At 43.4% G+C, this 18,976-nt stretch overlaps 1 protein-coding gene across 1 annotated transcript in view; it reads right to left on the reverse strand.

Annotated features, from left to right (window-relative positions):
- The window catches only part of kif5c (kinesin family member 5C), a 279,299-nt gene that overhangs the window by 41,682 nt on the left and 218,641 nt on the right, over positions 1-18,976 (reverse strand). Inside the window, exons 18-22 of the mRNA XM_070874419.1 lie at positions 18,884-18,960; positions 14,488-14,597; positions 10,710-10,811; positions 9,795-9,855; positions 383-454 (exon numbers count right to left, since the gene is read on the reverse strand). Coding sequence (XP_070730520.1) covers positions 383-454; positions 9,795-9,855; positions 10,710-10,811; positions 14,488-14,597; positions 18,884-18,960 — 422 coding nt within the window. The remainder of the gene's footprint in view (positions 1-382; positions 455-9,794; positions 9,856-10,709; positions 10,812-14,487; positions 14,598-18,883; positions 18,961-18,976) is intronic.

Here is an 18,976-nt window from a genome sequence, read left to right on the forward strand (position 1 = left end):
TTCCCGCATCTAACCTGTCCCGTCCCGTCAGAATCTTATACGTTTCCATGAGATCCCCTCTCATCCTGCTAAACTCCAGTGTATAAAGTCCCAGTTGATCCAGTCTCTCCTCATATGTCAGTCCAGCCATTCCTGGAATCAGTCTGGTGAACCTTCGCTGCACTCCCTCAATAGCAAGAACGTCCTTCCTCAGATTAGAAACCTTGTACCTCGCATCACACCCAAAAACAAAACTGGTACAATTGCCTCGCGTGTTTAGGCTTAAAATTTGGGAGCGAAAAAAGCCTGGTTCATTAAAGATCATCTCCAAAAATACGTCCACAATTAACCTTTAGAGAACGTCTAAAAAAAAAACAGCAGTGAAGGAGATCACTCAACTTACTTTCTTAACTCGAGTGGTGAGGTCTTGCACAAAAAGTTTTCGGAGGTTGTGGAGAGTTTGAAGTTCTTTTGCCTGTTAAAAAGAACAAGCAGTCAGTGTTAGAGAGCTTAAGAAATATAGGTTTCAAATGGGCTTGTATCTCTTTCCAATCATTAATTGTATACACATATAAATGGGTAAATCACAAGCACAAACCCCAGTGACTACAAACACTTGCAATTATAACTTTAAATAATTGAAAATCTTATCATTTGATTCGGGTGGGGGGGAGTGGGGGGGAGGTGGGGAAACAGTGTTTAATACTGGCCATATCCAAGAAAAACATCCATTTGTTTTTAAAAAAAGTTGCTGATTATAATATGCAATGGAACAAACAGCGTTTGCGGAGCAGAACAGGATCTTGGTCTATTATATAGAAAATGTATCCTCCAATGCCATCACCCACCCCTCACCACCCAACCCATCCCCCGCCACTTCTACTACCAGAAAAGACATTTTGTTGGGAAAGATGCCCACCAATGAAAACTTCCCTGCTCGAAGCACCCATTCTCCAGTCACTGTAGGCTGCACTCAAAGTTTCAATTTATAAACAAGTTGCATTGTAGTTTAACTGGTCTACCTGGAGATACATAGCTCTAGTTATTTAGGGCTCAATTTTCCCCAGTTATCTGCACTTTTTTTGGGTGCGCACTGCTTTTTTTGGCCTAAATTAAAATATCCAAGTTTCCCCAAAGATTGTGCGCCAGTATAATTTAGTTAGTTGTGATTTTTTTAGGTTCCTTTTTTTTTGGAGTCATTGTGGGCGTAACCTGCCACCTGCGCCAATTCTGGCCACTTAAGCAAGTTTGTCCAGCTCCGATTTACTCCAATTTTTCTTTGGATGGCGTATGTGACCGCTGTGGAAAAACCTTCTGGACAGTTAACAAAATTGGCGCAGGTAAGTCAATCAGCGCATCTGATAGAGAATTCAAACAGGCTGCAAAGTTGAGAAAACAAAGACCCCTGCCTACGTGAGAGTGAGCACATTGCATTAAAACATCAATCAGCTTGACATTTCAGGACTTTTGGCAGCGAGCCAATTATGGGCTAACAACACATCAATTGAGCCAATAAGGTCAAAGGGGACGAGTTCACAATTGTAAATTGATCCAGGATAAGTACAGCCATCTTTTGCCATGTGTTTTAGAAGGTCAAAGGACCTGGCATAAAGCCAGCAGTTTGTTGCAGCTGCCAGAATAAAGTTATGTTAAACTATCACCGGAGTTCGCATCTCATTGAAAATTAAGAGATCTAACAATTTTGGCGTCACGAACAGGATCGCTGAGGGAAGAAACTGAATTTTGGACATCGGACCTACATACTGAGGTAAGGATTCCTCTTTATAAAAGTCCTCGGTCAATTGTCTAAATTCACCTCCCCTTCTACGCGATTCCGAAAGCCTCCAGTTTGCGAACCCTCCGGTTGGTAGTCGGCTCGAGGTCCCATAGACGTCTAAACTTCAGCGGTGTGTTAGTTAATTCATCACCGACCCACTGATCGGCTGGAAAGCCTACGACTCTAGACCCCAGTAAAGAAATTAGTACTATGGCAGCAGAAGATAAGAGCAAAGAATTGCCTACAACTGTTAAAGGCGGGCGGGCACCATCTGAGGTTTCGATAGACGAAATCCTCAAACAGTTGAAAGAATACATAGAGCAACAATTCGACTTATCTAAAACCTGTATTAAGATCGAACGAAAATACGGTACCTCCAAAGGACAATGGTCCTTGGACGAGAGCAAAAGGGTCTGGGGAAAAACGACCCGCATGAAAAATAAAGAACGAACCAGATGGTCCTTAGTTGTTATGAGACAGATCCGACAGCGGAATGAAATTATAACGCGTTCCCAACATGATAGGGACCTGACGAGTACAAAGGACCAATTGCAAGCGGTTTGTGAATAACTGAGGCAGAAAAAGCTTGAATTTGAAAAGTTGGAAGTGGAAGTTAAAGATCTTAAAGGTGAAATTAAAGAATGGAAAAAATTATTAGGTCAAGAGACAGTAATAGGAAAAGGAAAATGTATCAGTCAATTCCCAGGGTACCCATGTTTGGATAAATTAAAAACGCAAACCCGAAGACACATCCAAGGAATAGATACGGATTCTGAGTCCTCCGACGATACAGGGTCGGAGGATGATGAAGTAAGGTTGCGCTTTGCCCCGTTTAAAAAAAGCGAGTTGTAGTCAAATCAGAAGAGACTGCGGATGAGGGCGGAACCAAAAAAACGAAGTAAAGGCTGTATGAAAAATACTTAGTTCATGATCCGGCAGACCCAGAAAAAATTGATAAATGGTCCAAGGAGTTGCCCAATCCAAAGAAAGGGGGAGTGAAAACGTGGGACCAATTGGACCGCTTAAGAAATATATGTCAACTTCATCCCTGGGACGGTGTTCAAATTTTGACCATAATGGTGCCACAAACACAAGGAAGGAAATTGTACAACAAGGTAAAAGGAGCTTTGGGGCAGGATGAGCAAGAATTAGACGCAGGATGGGAGGCGATTAAACACTGGCTGCAAGCCTTCAGTCCAGCTAAGACAGACTGGGGAAAAATTGCAGCCTGCCAACAGAAAGGAACAGAGGAGGTCCTGGAGTATGACGAGCGGTTTAGATGCACGTGGCTAGAACATTCGGGTATGAATAATACGGATGAGGAAATGGATGAACAAGTGTTTGGACCCCTGAAAGCAGCTTTCGTGGCAGGTTTAAAGCCAGAACTGTCTAAAATGCTTAAGGTAGTGTTACCGGACTGGGAAGGTAGAGGAACTACCTTTGCAGTGTTGGTGGAGCGATGTAACCAATTAGACAGGGATATGGGAGCTAAAGTCTGAGCTGTACAAGCTATGGAGTGGAAATCCCAGGATTCCGATAAACAGTCATTTGGAAAATTACCCGGAAAATGTCATTATTGTGGGAAAGAAGGTCACTGGGCCAAGACGTGCAGGGCGAAACAGCAATGTCACGGCTGGGGAAGAGGACGCAGCCAGGGATACAATTCAGCCAACAAACCAGGCTTGTCACAAGATAACGACCTCATAGAAGCATTTAAGTGACTGACAATACAACAACAGAAAGAGTTACTTGGGATAGCAAAAAACGATTAGAGCCCACCCTGGCCCCCCTCTTTGCACTAATACAACAAAGGGGAGATGGGCTATATGTAACTGTGAGAGTGGGCGATAAGGATGTGGACTGTCTTTTAGACACGGGCGGAATTAACATGCTTACCCCTACAATATGGAGACTTTTTGTCGTTGGATGGTAGGGCACATATAGTCTATGGAGTTGGGGGCCATAAAATGGAAATTAAAAGGACACTTATAGGGCTGGGTCCACATGAACTAACCACGTCGGTCTGGATAGGCCCAGTAGATCAACCCCTTTTGGGAATGGACGTTCTAATCCCAAGTAGATTCATCGTTGCATTTCGAGGATGGTCGGGTGACGTGGTCAATTAGAACTTTGAAGAAAGAAGAATTGAAGGAACACATGATATGGGCTAAAGATAAGAACGATTGTGGCCTACTCCAGATGGAGCCTGCATCATTTACCGGGACGAAGCCTCCATGCACTAAACAGTATCCCATCAGTCCAACTGCCATCGCGGGAATCTTACCGGTTATTCAGCAATTGGAGAAACAAGGGGTGCTTATTAAAACGCATAGCTCCTCCAATAGCCCCGTGTGGCCAGTACAGAAATCTAATGAGACTTGGCGTTTGACTGTCGATTATCGGAAAGCTAACCAGTGTATTGATCAAAAAGCTCCTTTGTTCGCAGATCCCCCCACCGTTTTTAATGCCCTCAAACCGGAACATAAATATTTCTCGGTTATAGATATGGCCAACGGATTTTGGTCAGTGCCTCTGGCACCGGAGGTTCGACAGTGGTTTGCTTTCACTGTCCAAGGACAACAGTATACTTGGACCCGGTTACCGCAGGGTTTCCACAACAGCCCTACGGTATTCCACATGGCTTTACAAAGCCATTTGCGAGAATTACCTCCCCTGTCATCCACAGTCATCCAATATGTAGACGATATCCTGCTAGCTTCAAACACGGAAGAACAGCATGAACAAGATTTACGAGCTCTGATGGACCACCTTTGGCTGAAAGGACATAAAGCCAGCATCGACAAAGCACAAATATCCCAAGAAGAGGTTGTATACCTGGGACAAAAAATTTCACAAGGAAAGAGAGAACTTACCCGGGCTGCTAAAAAAAACCCACCACTATTCAGGAACTAAGGTCCTTTTTGGGATTGTGCAACTTTAACAGAAATTGGATTGACTCCTTCACACAGCTTGCTCAGCCACTGAATGATATCTTAAAGGGGAAATGTGCCTCTAAAGAAGCCATCACCCTCACTAAGGAACAGCAAGAGGCCTTTCTGAGTTTGAAAAAGGCTTTGTGTTCGGCACCGGCTCTGGGAATCCCTGACAGTGGTAAGCCATTTACCCTGTTTGTCCATGAGAAAGAAGGATACATGACAGCTATACTGACACAAGAACATGGGGATCGGCAAAGACCTATTGGCTAATATTCGGCAAAACTGGATGCGGTAGCCCTCGGATGGGGAAGTTGCCTAAGGGCCATGGAAGCTACATGTCGAGCGGTAATGATCACTGCAGGGCTAGTCCTCGACCAAAAGCTGATGGTCAAGTGTCCCCACAACGTACATGCTTTGCTGTCTATGAATAGAATGTCTCAGGTGATGGCAGCTGGATGGACCCGCTGGACAGCAGTTTTGGAAGCTCCTAATCTGCATATCGTCCGGGCCAGCCCGGTTAATCCTGCAACTATGCTCCAGATGTCAGAATTGAGGGAGCAAGAGGGGGGAGAATGTGAAGAGCATGACTGTGTGGAGATTTTAAAAGAAACAGAAGAAGCAGCCTTAGCAGCAGAGGAGCCTCTGCACAACCCAGACCTCATCCTGTTTACAGATGGTTCCTCCTTTGTTGACAATGGTACCAGAAAAGCAGGATGGGCAGTTACAACCTTATATGAGATAGTGGCAAAAGAATGTTTACCTCAGGAACGTCAGCACAACAGGCCGAGTTACGGGCCCTGTCAGAAGCATATCGAATAGCAGAAGGACAGACAGGTAATGTCTACACAGATTCGCGTTATGCTTTTGGAGTCACGCACGACTTTGGTCTGCTATGGCGGAAAAGAGGATTCTTCACTGCTGCTGGTATACCTATCCGAAATGGAAAAGAAGTCCGAGACTTATTAGAGGCCATACAATTACCTCAGGAAGTGTCCATCCTGAAGTGTAAGGCCCATACCAAGGAAAATACCACGGAAGCACAGGGAAATGTCCTAGCCGACCAGGCAGCTAAAGATGCCGCCTCACAGGGCGTTCCCCCAGAAGAACCAACACAGATGTGCAGATTGAAAGCACTCAGGACTCTGACACGAGACCTTCAAACAATGCAAGGCGAGTGCTCCCGAGAGGAAAAATGGACATGGATTGAGGCAGGAATTAAGCTATGCGAAGATGGTGTCTGGAGACAAAGAGTTACCGACAAGCCAGTCGCGCCACAAGCGCTTATGCCTTTTTTAGCCCAACAGATCCACTCATGGGGACACTTGGCCTCACAACAGATGATGGCACGGTTCCAAAAAAGCTGGTGGGGTCGGGGATTTAAAAAACACGCCCAGCTGGTAGCAGACCGTTGTGTGGTCTGCCAGAAAAATAATTCTGGACCCAGCACGGTAATGCCCCAACTGAGGCCCCCTGCCCCTGTCGGACCATTCCAGCATCTGCAGGTTGATTATATATCTCTTCCTTCATGCTAAGGATACACTAACATTCTTGTCATGGTCGACAGATTCTCTAGATGGGTAGAAGCTGTCCCAACTAAAAGAGCCACAGCCAATCACACTGCAAAGGTCTTGTGTAAGGATTACATTCCCCGATGGGGAGTCCCGAGTAGCATTGACTCAGATCAGGGAACACACTTCACAGGTGCTGCCTGCCAAAAAGTCTGTAGGTTACTGAACATTACGTGGGATTTACACTGTCCTTATCACCCACAATCATCAGGACAAGTAGAGCGAATGAATTGAACTCTGAAACAACGGCTTGCCAAATATCACCAAGAAGGAACACCATGGCCCCAGGCACTACCAATATTGCTATGTAGCATTAGGGCAACCCCAAACAGAACTACAGGTCTAAGCCCATTTGAAATTATAACAGGAAGACCCATGTCACTGCCAGGAACTATTGATTTGCGGAAAGCTGATGTTCACTTAATGAGTGACACTCTGTTATCATACTGTCAGAACCTAACCAATGCTATTAGTTCTGTTTCCCGACAGGTATCGGCAGCTTGGGGTAATCCACCCGAAGGAGGACACGACATAATCCCGGGAGTCTGGGTTTATGTGAAAAAGTTACATAAAGAACCTTTGGGTGCCAAGTGTTATTGACCACCCAGGCAGCTGTTAACGTCCAAGGAAAGAAAGCCTGGATCCATGCCTCACATGTTAAACGAGCACCCGTAACTAAAGCTGAAATCTGATTAAGGACAATGACTTTTTGCCAAAATGTATAAATTTACTGTATTACTGATTGTAGGTATTCTAGGCATTTGCCTACTTCTTACTAGCCGACCCTCTGCACCAAAGGGAAATAGTAGAGTACCCAGGGAATTACATGTAAATACTTTTTTATATATGTCATACATTTAAGCCAAACAAGGTAACATTTCTAGTTGTTGGGTGTGTGCGCATATTCCTATTCACTCAAAGGGAGGGATTCCCTTGAGGCCAATTCCCTTGAATATCTCGGAAATGGCTGAGTGAATAATTAATCAAAACAAAACAGGCAATACATTTCAGGATACGGAAAACTGGGCACGTAAATGGAAGTCAGCAGGTTACAATCTGACTACCTTTGAAAGGGGATAGCAACCGTGCTACAATAATTCCAAACGGCCCCCATTTTTTGTTATCACTAATACAACGGGGGTAGGAAGACCGGGGGAATCGGTCTGCCTGATTAGAAGCATCAAAGGAGGCCAAAATATGGGGTATAGTAACTGCTCCCGGAATTATAATATAATCAAGCCACGGAACCGTCCAAACTGGGCCGATGTGGGAATTCTTAACGTAACAGGGATTCTGAATAAAACAGATGGAAAGGCCTGGACAGGCCCCGGAGTGTTGCTGACAAAGAAACAACTAACATTCATTGCCTATAATGGCACCTATTGGGTGTGTGGCCACAAGGCCTAACCTTGGCTGCCCCAGAATTGGACGGGATCCTGCTATTTAGCCTACAGTGTGCCATATATGTATCATATAAAGTCTCTGTCGGAACATTTACACCATCCTAAGAAAGCTATCACAAAAACAGAGAGGTTCTTTGCCATTCTGATCCCCGGGTATGGGACCGCCAAACTGGCAAGGGAATCCATTAACATGGCATCCGTTGTGGACTGGGTAGCCAATGATACTTCAGAGGCCCTAGTTAAAATCAATGCAGAAATGGTAGCAATCCGCACACTAGCCCTACAGAATAGACTGGCCCTTGACTACATCCTGGTTGAAAAGGGCGGTACTTGCGCCATACTGAGTGTTGTACATATATCCCAGATAGCTCCGAAGAAATTACCCACTTAGCGGAGCATATCCAAAAGGAGGTAGAAAAACTTAAGCAACCCCCATCATTCACTTTGTGGAGCGGAGCCACTGAATGGCGAGGTTCAATAGGAACTTCATTGGTGGAAGGTTTAATTCTAATTCGTTGTAATTATTTTACTTTTATATTGTTTGTTTATGTTGATTAAATGTTGTTGCAACCAGGTGACTGTAGCTGCTGTCCCGCAGGTGAGACACCTTGCAGGTCCCAGCAGACCGTCTGTACGTGGCACAGGGGTATGTTATGCTTAAAGGAAGGTTGTTTATTGGTTGAATTAAGATATTGATTTGGATTAAATTGGAATGAGGTTAATTAACCTACTAAAAACAGACTTCCATTGTGGCCACGATGGAATTGGGGTTGATGTAAATTTGTGTGGAAGCTACTAGTCTGGACATGTGGCGAAACACATCAACAAATTTTAGAAGGAAACTCTATTAACATGTATGAAATTATTTTGTAGAATGTTCAACCAGTGAATCCTGATGTTTTATGATTCAGTTTGTGAAAGAATCAAAGGGGGGATTGATAGAGAATTCAAACAGGCTGCAAAGTTGAGAAAACACAGACCCCTGCCTACGTGAGAGCGAGCGCATTGCATTAAGACATCAATCAGCTTGACATTTCAGGACTTTTGGCAGTGAGCCAATTATGGGCTAACAACACATCAGTTGAGCCAATAACGTCAAAGGGGACGAGTTCACGATTGTACATTGATCCAGGATAAGTACAGCCATCTTTTGCCATGTGTTTTAGAAGGACAAAGGACCTGGCATAAAGCCAGCAGTTTGTTGCAGCTGCCAGAATAAAGTTATGTTAAACTATCACCGGAGTTCGCATCGCATTGAAAATTAAGAGATCTAACAGCATCAGATGCAATTCCACGGCTTGGACAGTAGCAGCAGAGGGGGGGGGGTAGAGAAGAGAGGGGGGGAGAGGAGAGGAGAGGGGGGAGAGGAAAGAGGAGAGGGTGTGGGGGGGGGTGGGGAGAGGGGAGAGAGGGGAGGGGGGGAGAGGGGAGGGGAAGAGGAGAGAGGTGCGGAGGCCCTTCGACCAGGGCTAGCAGCGGCAACCGGCATCGGGAGGGGAGGGAAGCCTTTTGGCCAGGATTAGGAGCGGCACCGGGCACCTGGAGGGGCGGGGAGGGGATAGATTTTTGGCATAAAAACTTTAATAATTTAGTGCTGGTAAGCTGCTGCAAGGTGCTTGTGCAGGTTGCTGTGAGCTGACCAGAATGTGTTGTATGTGTCACTTTCCAGCCTCAACCCTCAGTGTGCCCCTGGCTACCCTGGCAACCCGATCTTTTTGGCGCAGATCTTAGGCTCCACCCCCAAAGCTAGACGGTGCTAAAATGAACAATTCAAACAGGGAAAGTTGGATGATTTTTTTTGGCGTAGTTGGGCTCCAAAAAAACGGGCATAACTCTTCAAATATGCCAAAAAACGGCATTGGGGAAAATTGAGCCCATAATATATAGATTGCAGAGCTTCTAAAAACGCTAACAATGATTTCATACTGCATGTCATTCGGCGTATATGCTGGGAACCATAGATTCAATATTGGGAAAGTTGTATGTTGGAAAGAGATTTACAGACATTACACTCGCATGGCGTAGTCTTTATTCTACAGGTGCATGGCCTTAAAGTTTAGTTAAGTTACATAATTGGGGAGGGCACTAGTTTGTTCTGAAGCGAGTCCATTAAAAGTCCATTAAAACTTACAACTGTCTCTTCCAGCCCCTTGAGGTCCTGTTTTGCTTGCTCTCTTTTGTCATTAAGAAGTCTAAAAGCAGGACATAAAAGTTATTTGGAGTCAGATTTTATTTCAGATTGACAGCATATTAAGAAAATAATTTCATGCCTCCTTGTCGTACAATTTACCAAGTTAGAGGTAAACAGATCACATTACAAGAGTCGGGTCTTCAAGTAACAACAAGCCGAACGATATAATTATAAGGTTATTTAACCGTCATGCTATTATAGTAAGCAGTCTGGTGAGGGCGTCACCGGTCAGCTACATGGCGCCTCTGAGCAAAACAAGCACTCCAATGCAAAATGTACACAACAGATGCAAGAACTTTTATTGCAAAAGATATATAGACACTCACGTACCACCACGAGAACAGAAAAAGGAGCGAGAAGATCAGAACTAGGATGTTTTGCCTGGACAAATATTGTTTACTGGTAGCAATGACCAAATCGATTCTGTGTATCGCATTAATGACCAAATTTGTACTTGCTTTAAAAAAGTTCCAAAATGCCCATAATATCCCAAGAATGCCCGAGGCACAGACGTTTCCCCGGGTGCTATCAGTCAGACAAGAGGTGATTTTTCACACAGTAACTGAATGCCCGTAGTCTTTGTCTCTCTCTCTCTCTCTCTCTTGGTTTCTACCCCCTTCCCACAGAAATGCTTCCATCCAACCAAGGCACTTACATACAGTCGCCCACCATGAATTGGCAGAACATGTATATTGAGTGTGGATAATATTGAGTATCATTCGTGACTGCCATCAGAGCTACCAGACCAGCCTCGAGTATCTGTGGATTCTGAAGTGAAATCTGCAGCTTTATTATGAAGCGATAACCATTACGAACACACGGTAGGAAGAGAGATGGTTTTAAAAATAAGCTTACACAAGTTTCTGGAGCTTTTCGCTTTTTTCATGTTCCTCCATTTTTAACTTGTCAAAATCGGAGATCAATTTTTCCTGCTCCAGCACAAGTTTTTGGTTCAAACTGTTGAGTTTAAAGAAAAAAATGAATGTATTTTAGTGTTAATTTAGATAAGGAACCATTTGCATAAAGGCACTCCAGTATTAATAATGCAAAATTTGTCAGTAAATATCCATTAACCCAAGCAGCTTCATTATCTTGTCAAGCTTATAGCATTCAACTCGGACATTTCCACCAAGAGTATGCCATTTGATTCAACATACTTTTTCTAATCAATTGCATTTCCACCCCCAACCGAATTAAAATTACATCAGCACAATTAGTACTTAAGCTGTTTCACATGGAGTAAAATATACAGAAATAGTCACTTAATTACTGATTGCAGAATAACAGCAGCTGTGCTCAGCAGTGCTTCACTTCTCAGTTGTAAAGTGTATATAATCCTTATTTTGTACAAAAAGTTATTGTCTTTCACGGTGCATATTTTAACTATTATCACTGTTGCAATTTACTCTGGAATGTAAATGTGATAGTGTTTACAGCTGAGTTGTAGAAATTAAGAAATAAATATTACAGTTTCAAACAAAAAGAACTTGACATCGTTCCAAACACAACAATCTTATTGTCCTCAGTCATTTTAATATAGGAATACACAATGGTCCTGCCATTGTTATAGCCGTATCAATAATAAACCCAGTGAGGGCGATTCTGGTGTTAGGGTTTATTACAATGCTGCACAACTGGTAAAATACCCTCAATTGATGGGCATAGCCTTGGTCCAGTAGTAGCACTCTTGCCTCCGAGTTAAGAGATTGAGAGTTCAAGTCTCATTCCAGAGACTTGAGCATATAATCTAAGTTGGCCCACGGGTATGGCACTGTCGGAAGTGCTGCTTTTCAGATGAGACATTAAACTTCTCACATCCCTATTCAAAGAAAAGTATAGGAGTTCTCCTCGCTGCCGCGATTAACCACCCTCCCTCCAACGCCCGATTCCAAGCCCCGATCTCACCCTCCCTCCCTCCCAATTGCCGGACTCTCCCCACCAAGCCCCGATCCCTATCGCCAGGGACCGTTCCCAATAGCAGTAAGGTTTTCTAAATTTGCTGACATCTTTAAAATATGGAAAGCAACAGACACAGATGATTCTGCTAGTGTTTTTTTCAAATGATTTCCAATGAATGTGTTAATTATTAGGCGAACAAAATGGCAATTAAAATTTAAATGTTAAGTGTATGTTGCAAGAATGTGGATCGTAAGTATACGATGAATGGAATTGAATTAAGAATCATGCAGACTTAGAAGTAATTGCAGAGACTTCAATTTTAATTCCCAAAAAAGGCTTTAAAACCAACTCTACATTAAGACTTTACAATATGTCATGCCACACTTAGAAAACTGTGCTTAGTATTCTCTGCCACAAAGAAGGTACACTTGCATTGGAAAGGGTACAGAGAAGAGCTGCAAGTCTGATTCCAAATGTAAAAGGTTGATCTGGGAGAATAGATTAGAGAAGTCTAAAGTATTAAAGACTGCAGGGAAGAAAACTGATAAAGGGAGGGACCTCATCAAAGTATGCAAGGTATTAAATGGGGAGAGGTGAGGTAATGCTTTTTGGAGAAAAGTCAAGCAATGGGATTATATACTGAACAGGAAGGGTGTGGTGGAACAGAGAGTGAAGGTTGAAAATACGTTGTCCCATGAAAGTACAAATAGAGGCAGATAATGCCATAAATAGGGAGTAGCAAAAGCAAAGACATTATGATAAATTTGTACAAGGCAATGCTTAGGCCACAGTTATAGTGAGGAAAATTTTAGGTACTCCATTAAGAAAAGAATATTTAAGCTATAGAGAAAACTACAAAGATTCACCAAGGATGATACCTGGGATGAGAAACTATTCTTATGAACAATGACTTTAGCTACTGGGACTATTCCCAATGGGATAGAGAAGGCGAAGAGGGAATGATGTAGAGATTTGACAGGTTAAATAGGGGAAAATTAATTCCACTGGTAAAAACTATTTAAAATGGTCACTAAGAAAGAAAGAACATGCATTTATAATAGTGCCTATGAAATCCACAAGATGTCCCAAGATGATTAACAGCCAACTAATTCCTTTTGAAGTACAGTAATTGTTATTGTGTAAGCAAACAGGGCAGCCATTTGTAGTCAGCAAAGTTCCACAATCATCTGAGATAAATGACCAGTTAATCTGTTTAATGGAGATAAGTGCTGGGCTGGACACCAGAAAGAGTTCCCTGACCTTCTTTCAATACTGCCATGGGATCATTTACATCCACCTGAACAGGTAAACAGTGCCTCAACTGAACATAACATGCAGCGGTACTGCACTGAAGTGTCAGCCTAGATGATGTGCTCAAATCCTGAACTGGGGGGAAACCTACAGCCTTCTGATTCAGAAGTGAGAGTGCGAACACTGAGCCAAGCTACACTTACTAGAGAGTGAGGAGTGACAGAGAACATTGCATTTTTTTTTAAGTAAGAGTTTTTTTTTTTAAAAAGAGCACCTCCTGCACCTAGAAGGACAAGGACAGCAGGCGCATGAGAACACCATCACCTCCAAATTCCCCTCTAAGTCACACATCATCCTGACTTGAAAATATATCACTCATTCCTTAATCATCGCTGGGTCAAAATCCTGGAACTCCCTCCCTAACAGCACTGTGGGAGTAGCTTCACCACACGGACTGCAGTGATTCAAGGCGGCTCGCCACCAGCTTCTCAAGAGCAATTAGGGATGGCCGATAACTACTGGCCTTGCCAGCGACACTCACATTCCAAGAACTAATAAAGAAAGATAGACATTTAAAGGAGAGGAATTTACAGGGCTATAGGAAACAGCAGGGCAGTGAGATTAATTTAAGCCTCCTGTACCTTAGACTTCAATGCTTCTAAATTATTACTTCAAAATAAGCCAACAATGAGTAGAAACTGGGAATAATAAATATAAAACAGGCATGTAAAGAACTTTATTCAGTGATAACAGTTTGCAATAATCTGCCAAGCAAAGGAATACACGCAAAAATGTACAGTTAGATGCGACTATGGGAAAGTTAGTCAGAGAGGGATAATCTATCAGCCCGAGTTAGAGTCATAGAGGGATGAGTCATCGACCTGAAACGCTAACTCTGATTCTCTCTCCACAGATCCTTCCTGACCTGCTGAGCATTTCTAGGAATTTCTGTTTATATTTATGAGGGATGAGCTATGATGGGTCAAATGGTCTTTTCTCATTCCTAACTTTCCTTAGATTCAATAACCTAAATTAGCACTTGGTTAGTCAAATTACCTCAAATCAACACCAGTCAGTTTTCATGAACAGAGCAAAGAAGTGAGCATGTGCATGTTTATTCAATAGACCGGAGAAGCTGGGGTTGTTCTCCTTAGAGCAGAGACAGCTAAGAGGAGAGTGGTTATGATCTGGAATGCACTGCCTGAAAGGAGGTAGAGGGAGATTCAATTTTTACTTTCAAAATGGAATTTTTTTTTTAAGTACCTGAAGGAAAAAGATTTGCAGGGCCACGGGGAAAGGAGAGGGGAGTGGGACTAGCTGAAGTGCTCTTGCAGAGAGCCGGCACAGGCTCGAAGGGCTAAATGACCCTCTTCTGTGCTGCACCCATTCTATGATTTGACAGATGTGGTTGGTATATATGCAGTTTAATACTTCATATTCCTTTCTTGGCAAGTTGCATTATGAAGTCCTGTCAGATACTTACTCCCTTAGTTCGTCAATGATTTTTTGTTTTTCATCAATTTCATCCCTCAGACGAGCCAGTTGTTTCTGATGGGCCTCTCTATGGTTCTCCATTTGCTCTTCCAGTGTTTTCTAGAAGAAGACAACAAATGAGTTAGGAGTTATTGAATTTCTGCTGCCTTTCACAGATTTAAGGTGATTGGCAAAAGAACCATAGGCAACATTAGGAAAACCTTTCTTACGCAACGAGTGGTTAGGATTTGGAATGCACTGCCTGCTAGGGTGGATATAGATTCAATAGTAACCTTCAAAAGGGAATTGGATAAATAATTTAAAGAGAAAAAAATTGTAGCAACATGGGGAAGAGCGGGGGACTGGGACTAACTGGATTGCTCTTTGAATGAGCTGGAGCAGTCTCGATGGGCTGAAAGGCCTCCTTCTGTGCTGTACTACGCTATGATTTTATTTCTGTGTTAAGATTCCTCCCTCCCCCACATATGCACAATGATCTCTTTGAAGCTATTGGTTTGGCCAAATTACTTGGAGGTTCACTGCTGGATCCTGCAAACACCCTCGCCACAGAGATTCTCCATCACAGATCTGACGGTGATGCTTCCAGTTTTGAAGCTAAGCATATGGAGGCAAGGTGGTTACATGAGTGTTTCTAATCATCCCCCTTTTCTCAAGTATGAAAAATCCCCAATATAAACTTCCCTATATAAAAAGGGCCCATCTTAGAGGCTCAGTCTTCAGGAAAATGTTTGCCAAATCACCAATCACAATATAAAGATGTGTTTGGTGGCAAAAATATCATTGGATCACGTACACTTTACAGTAGTGTGAAAATATTATATATATCCATATATATAAAATCTTCTACTACCTGAACCATCTTCAGGAAGAAATGACTTTCATAAGAGCCAGGATCCCATTTGTTTTATATCAACCAAACACCCATCAAAAAAAGTAAAACTGCACATAGATTGGGCTAACCAAACTGGAAGCAATACGGTGGAGGAGGATTTCCTGGAGTGCATAAGGGATGTTATTTTTTAGACCAATATGTCGAGGAACCAACGAGGGGGGAGGCCATCTTAGACTAGGTGTTGTGTAATGAGGGAGGATTAATTAGCAATCTCGTTGTGCGAGGCCCCTTGGGGAAGAGTGACCATAATATGGTGGAATTCTGCATTAGGATGGAGAATGAAACAGTTAATTCAGAGACCATGGTCCAGAACTTAAAGAAGGCTAACTTTGAAGGTATGAGGCGTGAATTGGCTAGGATAGATTGGTGAATGATACTTAAGGGGTTGACTGTGGATGGGCAATGGCAGACATTTGGAGACCGCATGGATGAACTACAATTGTACATTCCTGTCTGGCGTAAAAATAAAAAAGGGAAGGTGGCTCAACCATGGCTATCAAGGGAAATCAGGGATAGTATTAAAGCCAAGGAAGTGGCATACAAATTGGCCAGAAATAGCAGCGAACCCAGGTACTGGGAGAAATTTAGAACTCAGCAGAGGAGGACAAAGGGTTTGATTAGGGCAGGGAAAATGGAGTACGAGAAGAAGCTTGCAGGGAACATTAAGACGGATTGCAAAAGTTTCTATAGATATGTAAAGAGAAAAAGGTAAGTAAAGACAAACGTAGGTCCCCTGCAGTCAGAATCAGGGGAAGTCATAACGGGGAACAAAGAAATGGCGGATCAATTGAACAAGTACTTTGGTTCGGTATTCACTAAGGAGGACACAAACAACCTTTCGGATATAAAAGGGGTCGGAGGGTCTAGTAAGAAGGAGGAACTGAGGGAAATCCTTATTAGTCGGGAAATTGTGTTGGGGAAATTGATGGGATTGAAGGCCGATAAATCCCCAGGGCCTGATGGACTGCATCCCAGAGTACTTAAGGAGGTGGCCTTGGAAATAGTGGATGCATTGACAGTCATTTTCCAACATTCCATTGACTCTGGATCAGTTCCTATGGAATGGAGGGTAGCCAATGTAACCCCACTTTTTAAAAAAGGAGGGAGAGAGATAACAGGGAATTATAGACCGGTCAGCCTGACATCGGTAGTGGGTAAAATGATGGAATCAATTATTAAGGATGTCATAGCAGCGCATTTGGAAAGAGGTGACATGATAGGTCCAAGTCAGCATGGATTTGTGAAAGGGAAATCATGCTCGACAAATCTTCTGGAATTTTTTGAGGATGTTTCCAGTGGAGTGGACAAGGGAGAATCAGTTGAGGTGGTATATTTGGACTTTCAGAATGCGTTCGACAAGATCCCACACAAGAGATTAATGCGCAAAGTTAAAGCACATGGGATTGGGGGTAGTGTGCTGACATGGATTGAGAGCTGGTTGTCAGACAGGAAGCAAAGAGTAGGAGTAAATGGGGACTTTTCAGAATGGCAGGCAGTGACTAGTGGGGTACCGCAAGGTTCTGTGCTGGGACACCAGCTGTTTACACTGTACATTAATGATTTAGACGAGGGGATTAAATGTCGTATCTCCAAATTTGCGGATGACACTAAGTTGGGTGGCAGTGTGAGCTGCGAGGAGGATGCTACGAGGCTGCAGAGCGACTTGGATAGGTTAGGTGAGTGGGCAAATGCAAGGCAGATGAAGTATAATGTGGATAAATGTGAAGTTATCCACTTTGGTGGTAAAAACAGAGAGACAGACTATTATCTGAATGGTGACAGATTAGGAAAAGGGGAGGTGCAAAGAGACCTGGGTGTCATGGTACATCAGTCATTGAAGGTTGGCATGCAGGTGCAGCAGGCGGTTAAGAAAGCAAATGGCATGTTGGCCTTCATAGCGAGGGGATTTGAGTACAGGGGCAGGGAGGTGTTGCTACAGTTGTACAGGGCCTTGGTGAGGCCACACCTGGAGTATTGTGTACAGTTTTGGTCTCCTAACCTGAGGAAGGACATTCTTGCTATTGAGGGAGTGCAGTGAAGATTCACCAGACTGATTCCCGGGATGGCGGGACTGACCTATCAAGAAAGACTGGAGCAACTGGGCTTGTATTCACTGGAGTTCAGAAGAATGAGAGGGGACCTCATAAAAACGTTTAAAATTCTGACGGGGTTAGACAGGTTAGATGCAGGAAGAATGTTCCCAATGTTGGGGAAGTCCAGAACCAGGGGACACAGTCTAAGGATAAGGGGTAAGCCATTTTGGACCGAGATGAGGAGAAACTTCTTCACCCAGAGAGTGGTGAACCTGTGGAATTCTCTACCACAGAAAGTTGTTGAGGCCAATTCACTAAATATATTCAAAAAGGAGTTAGATGAAGTCCTTACTACTAGGGGGATCAAGGGATATGGCGAGAAAACAGGAATGGGGTACTGAAGTTGCATGTTCAGCCATGAACTCATTGAATGGTGGTGCAGGCTAGAAGGGCCGAATGGCCTACTCCTGCACCTATTTTCTATGTTTCTATGTTTCTATGCTGTAACACGCTTCCTGGTCTATAGTTCATTTGTCAATTTTGTGTCAATATTACGTCAGTACATAGCCAAAACCAGAGGCCTTGTTAAAATTTATAGCAGAACATTTGCGAGAAGTATTGACAGTGCCAAGAGGAAGTAACACATAGCAAGACAGGCAAATTAGATTGAACCAAAATCTGAAGGCAACATATCATGAAATCTTCTCACCATAGTCCTCAATTTGTGGGAGATTTAAGTGAGCAATTATTGTATCGCTCCTCTATCTTTGTAAATGTCTATATAAATATTTGACATCATCGGGCCCCGATTGGCTATGAGCCCTGAGCGGTGGACCAGCGATGGTTAAACCTGCCGGGAACAGGGCCCAGGGCCAGAAGAGGCCCGTGAAGGCAATTTGTTAATCGTTTAACAGCCGGACAGCTGCTTCCCGCCAACCTCCTGGCCGTTTTGGTCAGGAAGCAGCATGTCGATAAGTCCTGGGCGTTAGAACCAGCTGAGCCCGCCTGTTACCAAACCCCACTTGCTGCGTTCTCACCCGCGGGTTAAAATCCAGCTCATAATCTCCCTAAAATGGCACCAGCACACATTGGTGAGCAGAACAGCTCATTCCCAGTCTGTCTAGGGAAAGAGAATGCATTGAAAGCAAAGAGCTATTGTTATTTTTTGTGGGGGGAGGGGCGTGTCGGGATTGCAAGATTAGCTTCGGGAAAAATACAAGATAGAATATAAAAACGTTGACAGCCAGGTTAAAGAGTAGCTGCTGAGAATGAATCATTTTGGCCGAGCGGGAGGTTCTTCTATCAATTAATATTCTAGTCGCTAACAACTCCATGCATTGCAGAGAAGCTGCACAGAAACCCAGCAGAGATCAGAATTTATTTTTCCTGCCGATGTGCCAGCGTTCGGAACAGATGAGTCACAAAGCACCAACATTAATGCATTTCATCCATGTTATTACCTTCATTTCGTTGGCATCTTGAAGCATGGTTTGATGCTCCTTTTCTTTGTCCTGGACGGTCACTTCATGCATCTTATCTATTAAGCAATTTTC

This window comes from Pristiophorus japonicus, chromosome 3, assembly GCF_044704955.1.
Source record: "Pristiophorus japonicus isolate sPriJap1 chromosome 3, sPriJap1.hap1, whole genome shotgun sequence".
Classification (NCBI taxonomy): Eukaryota; Metazoa; Chordata; class Chondrichthyes; family Pristiophoridae; genus Pristiophorus; species Pristiophorus japonicus.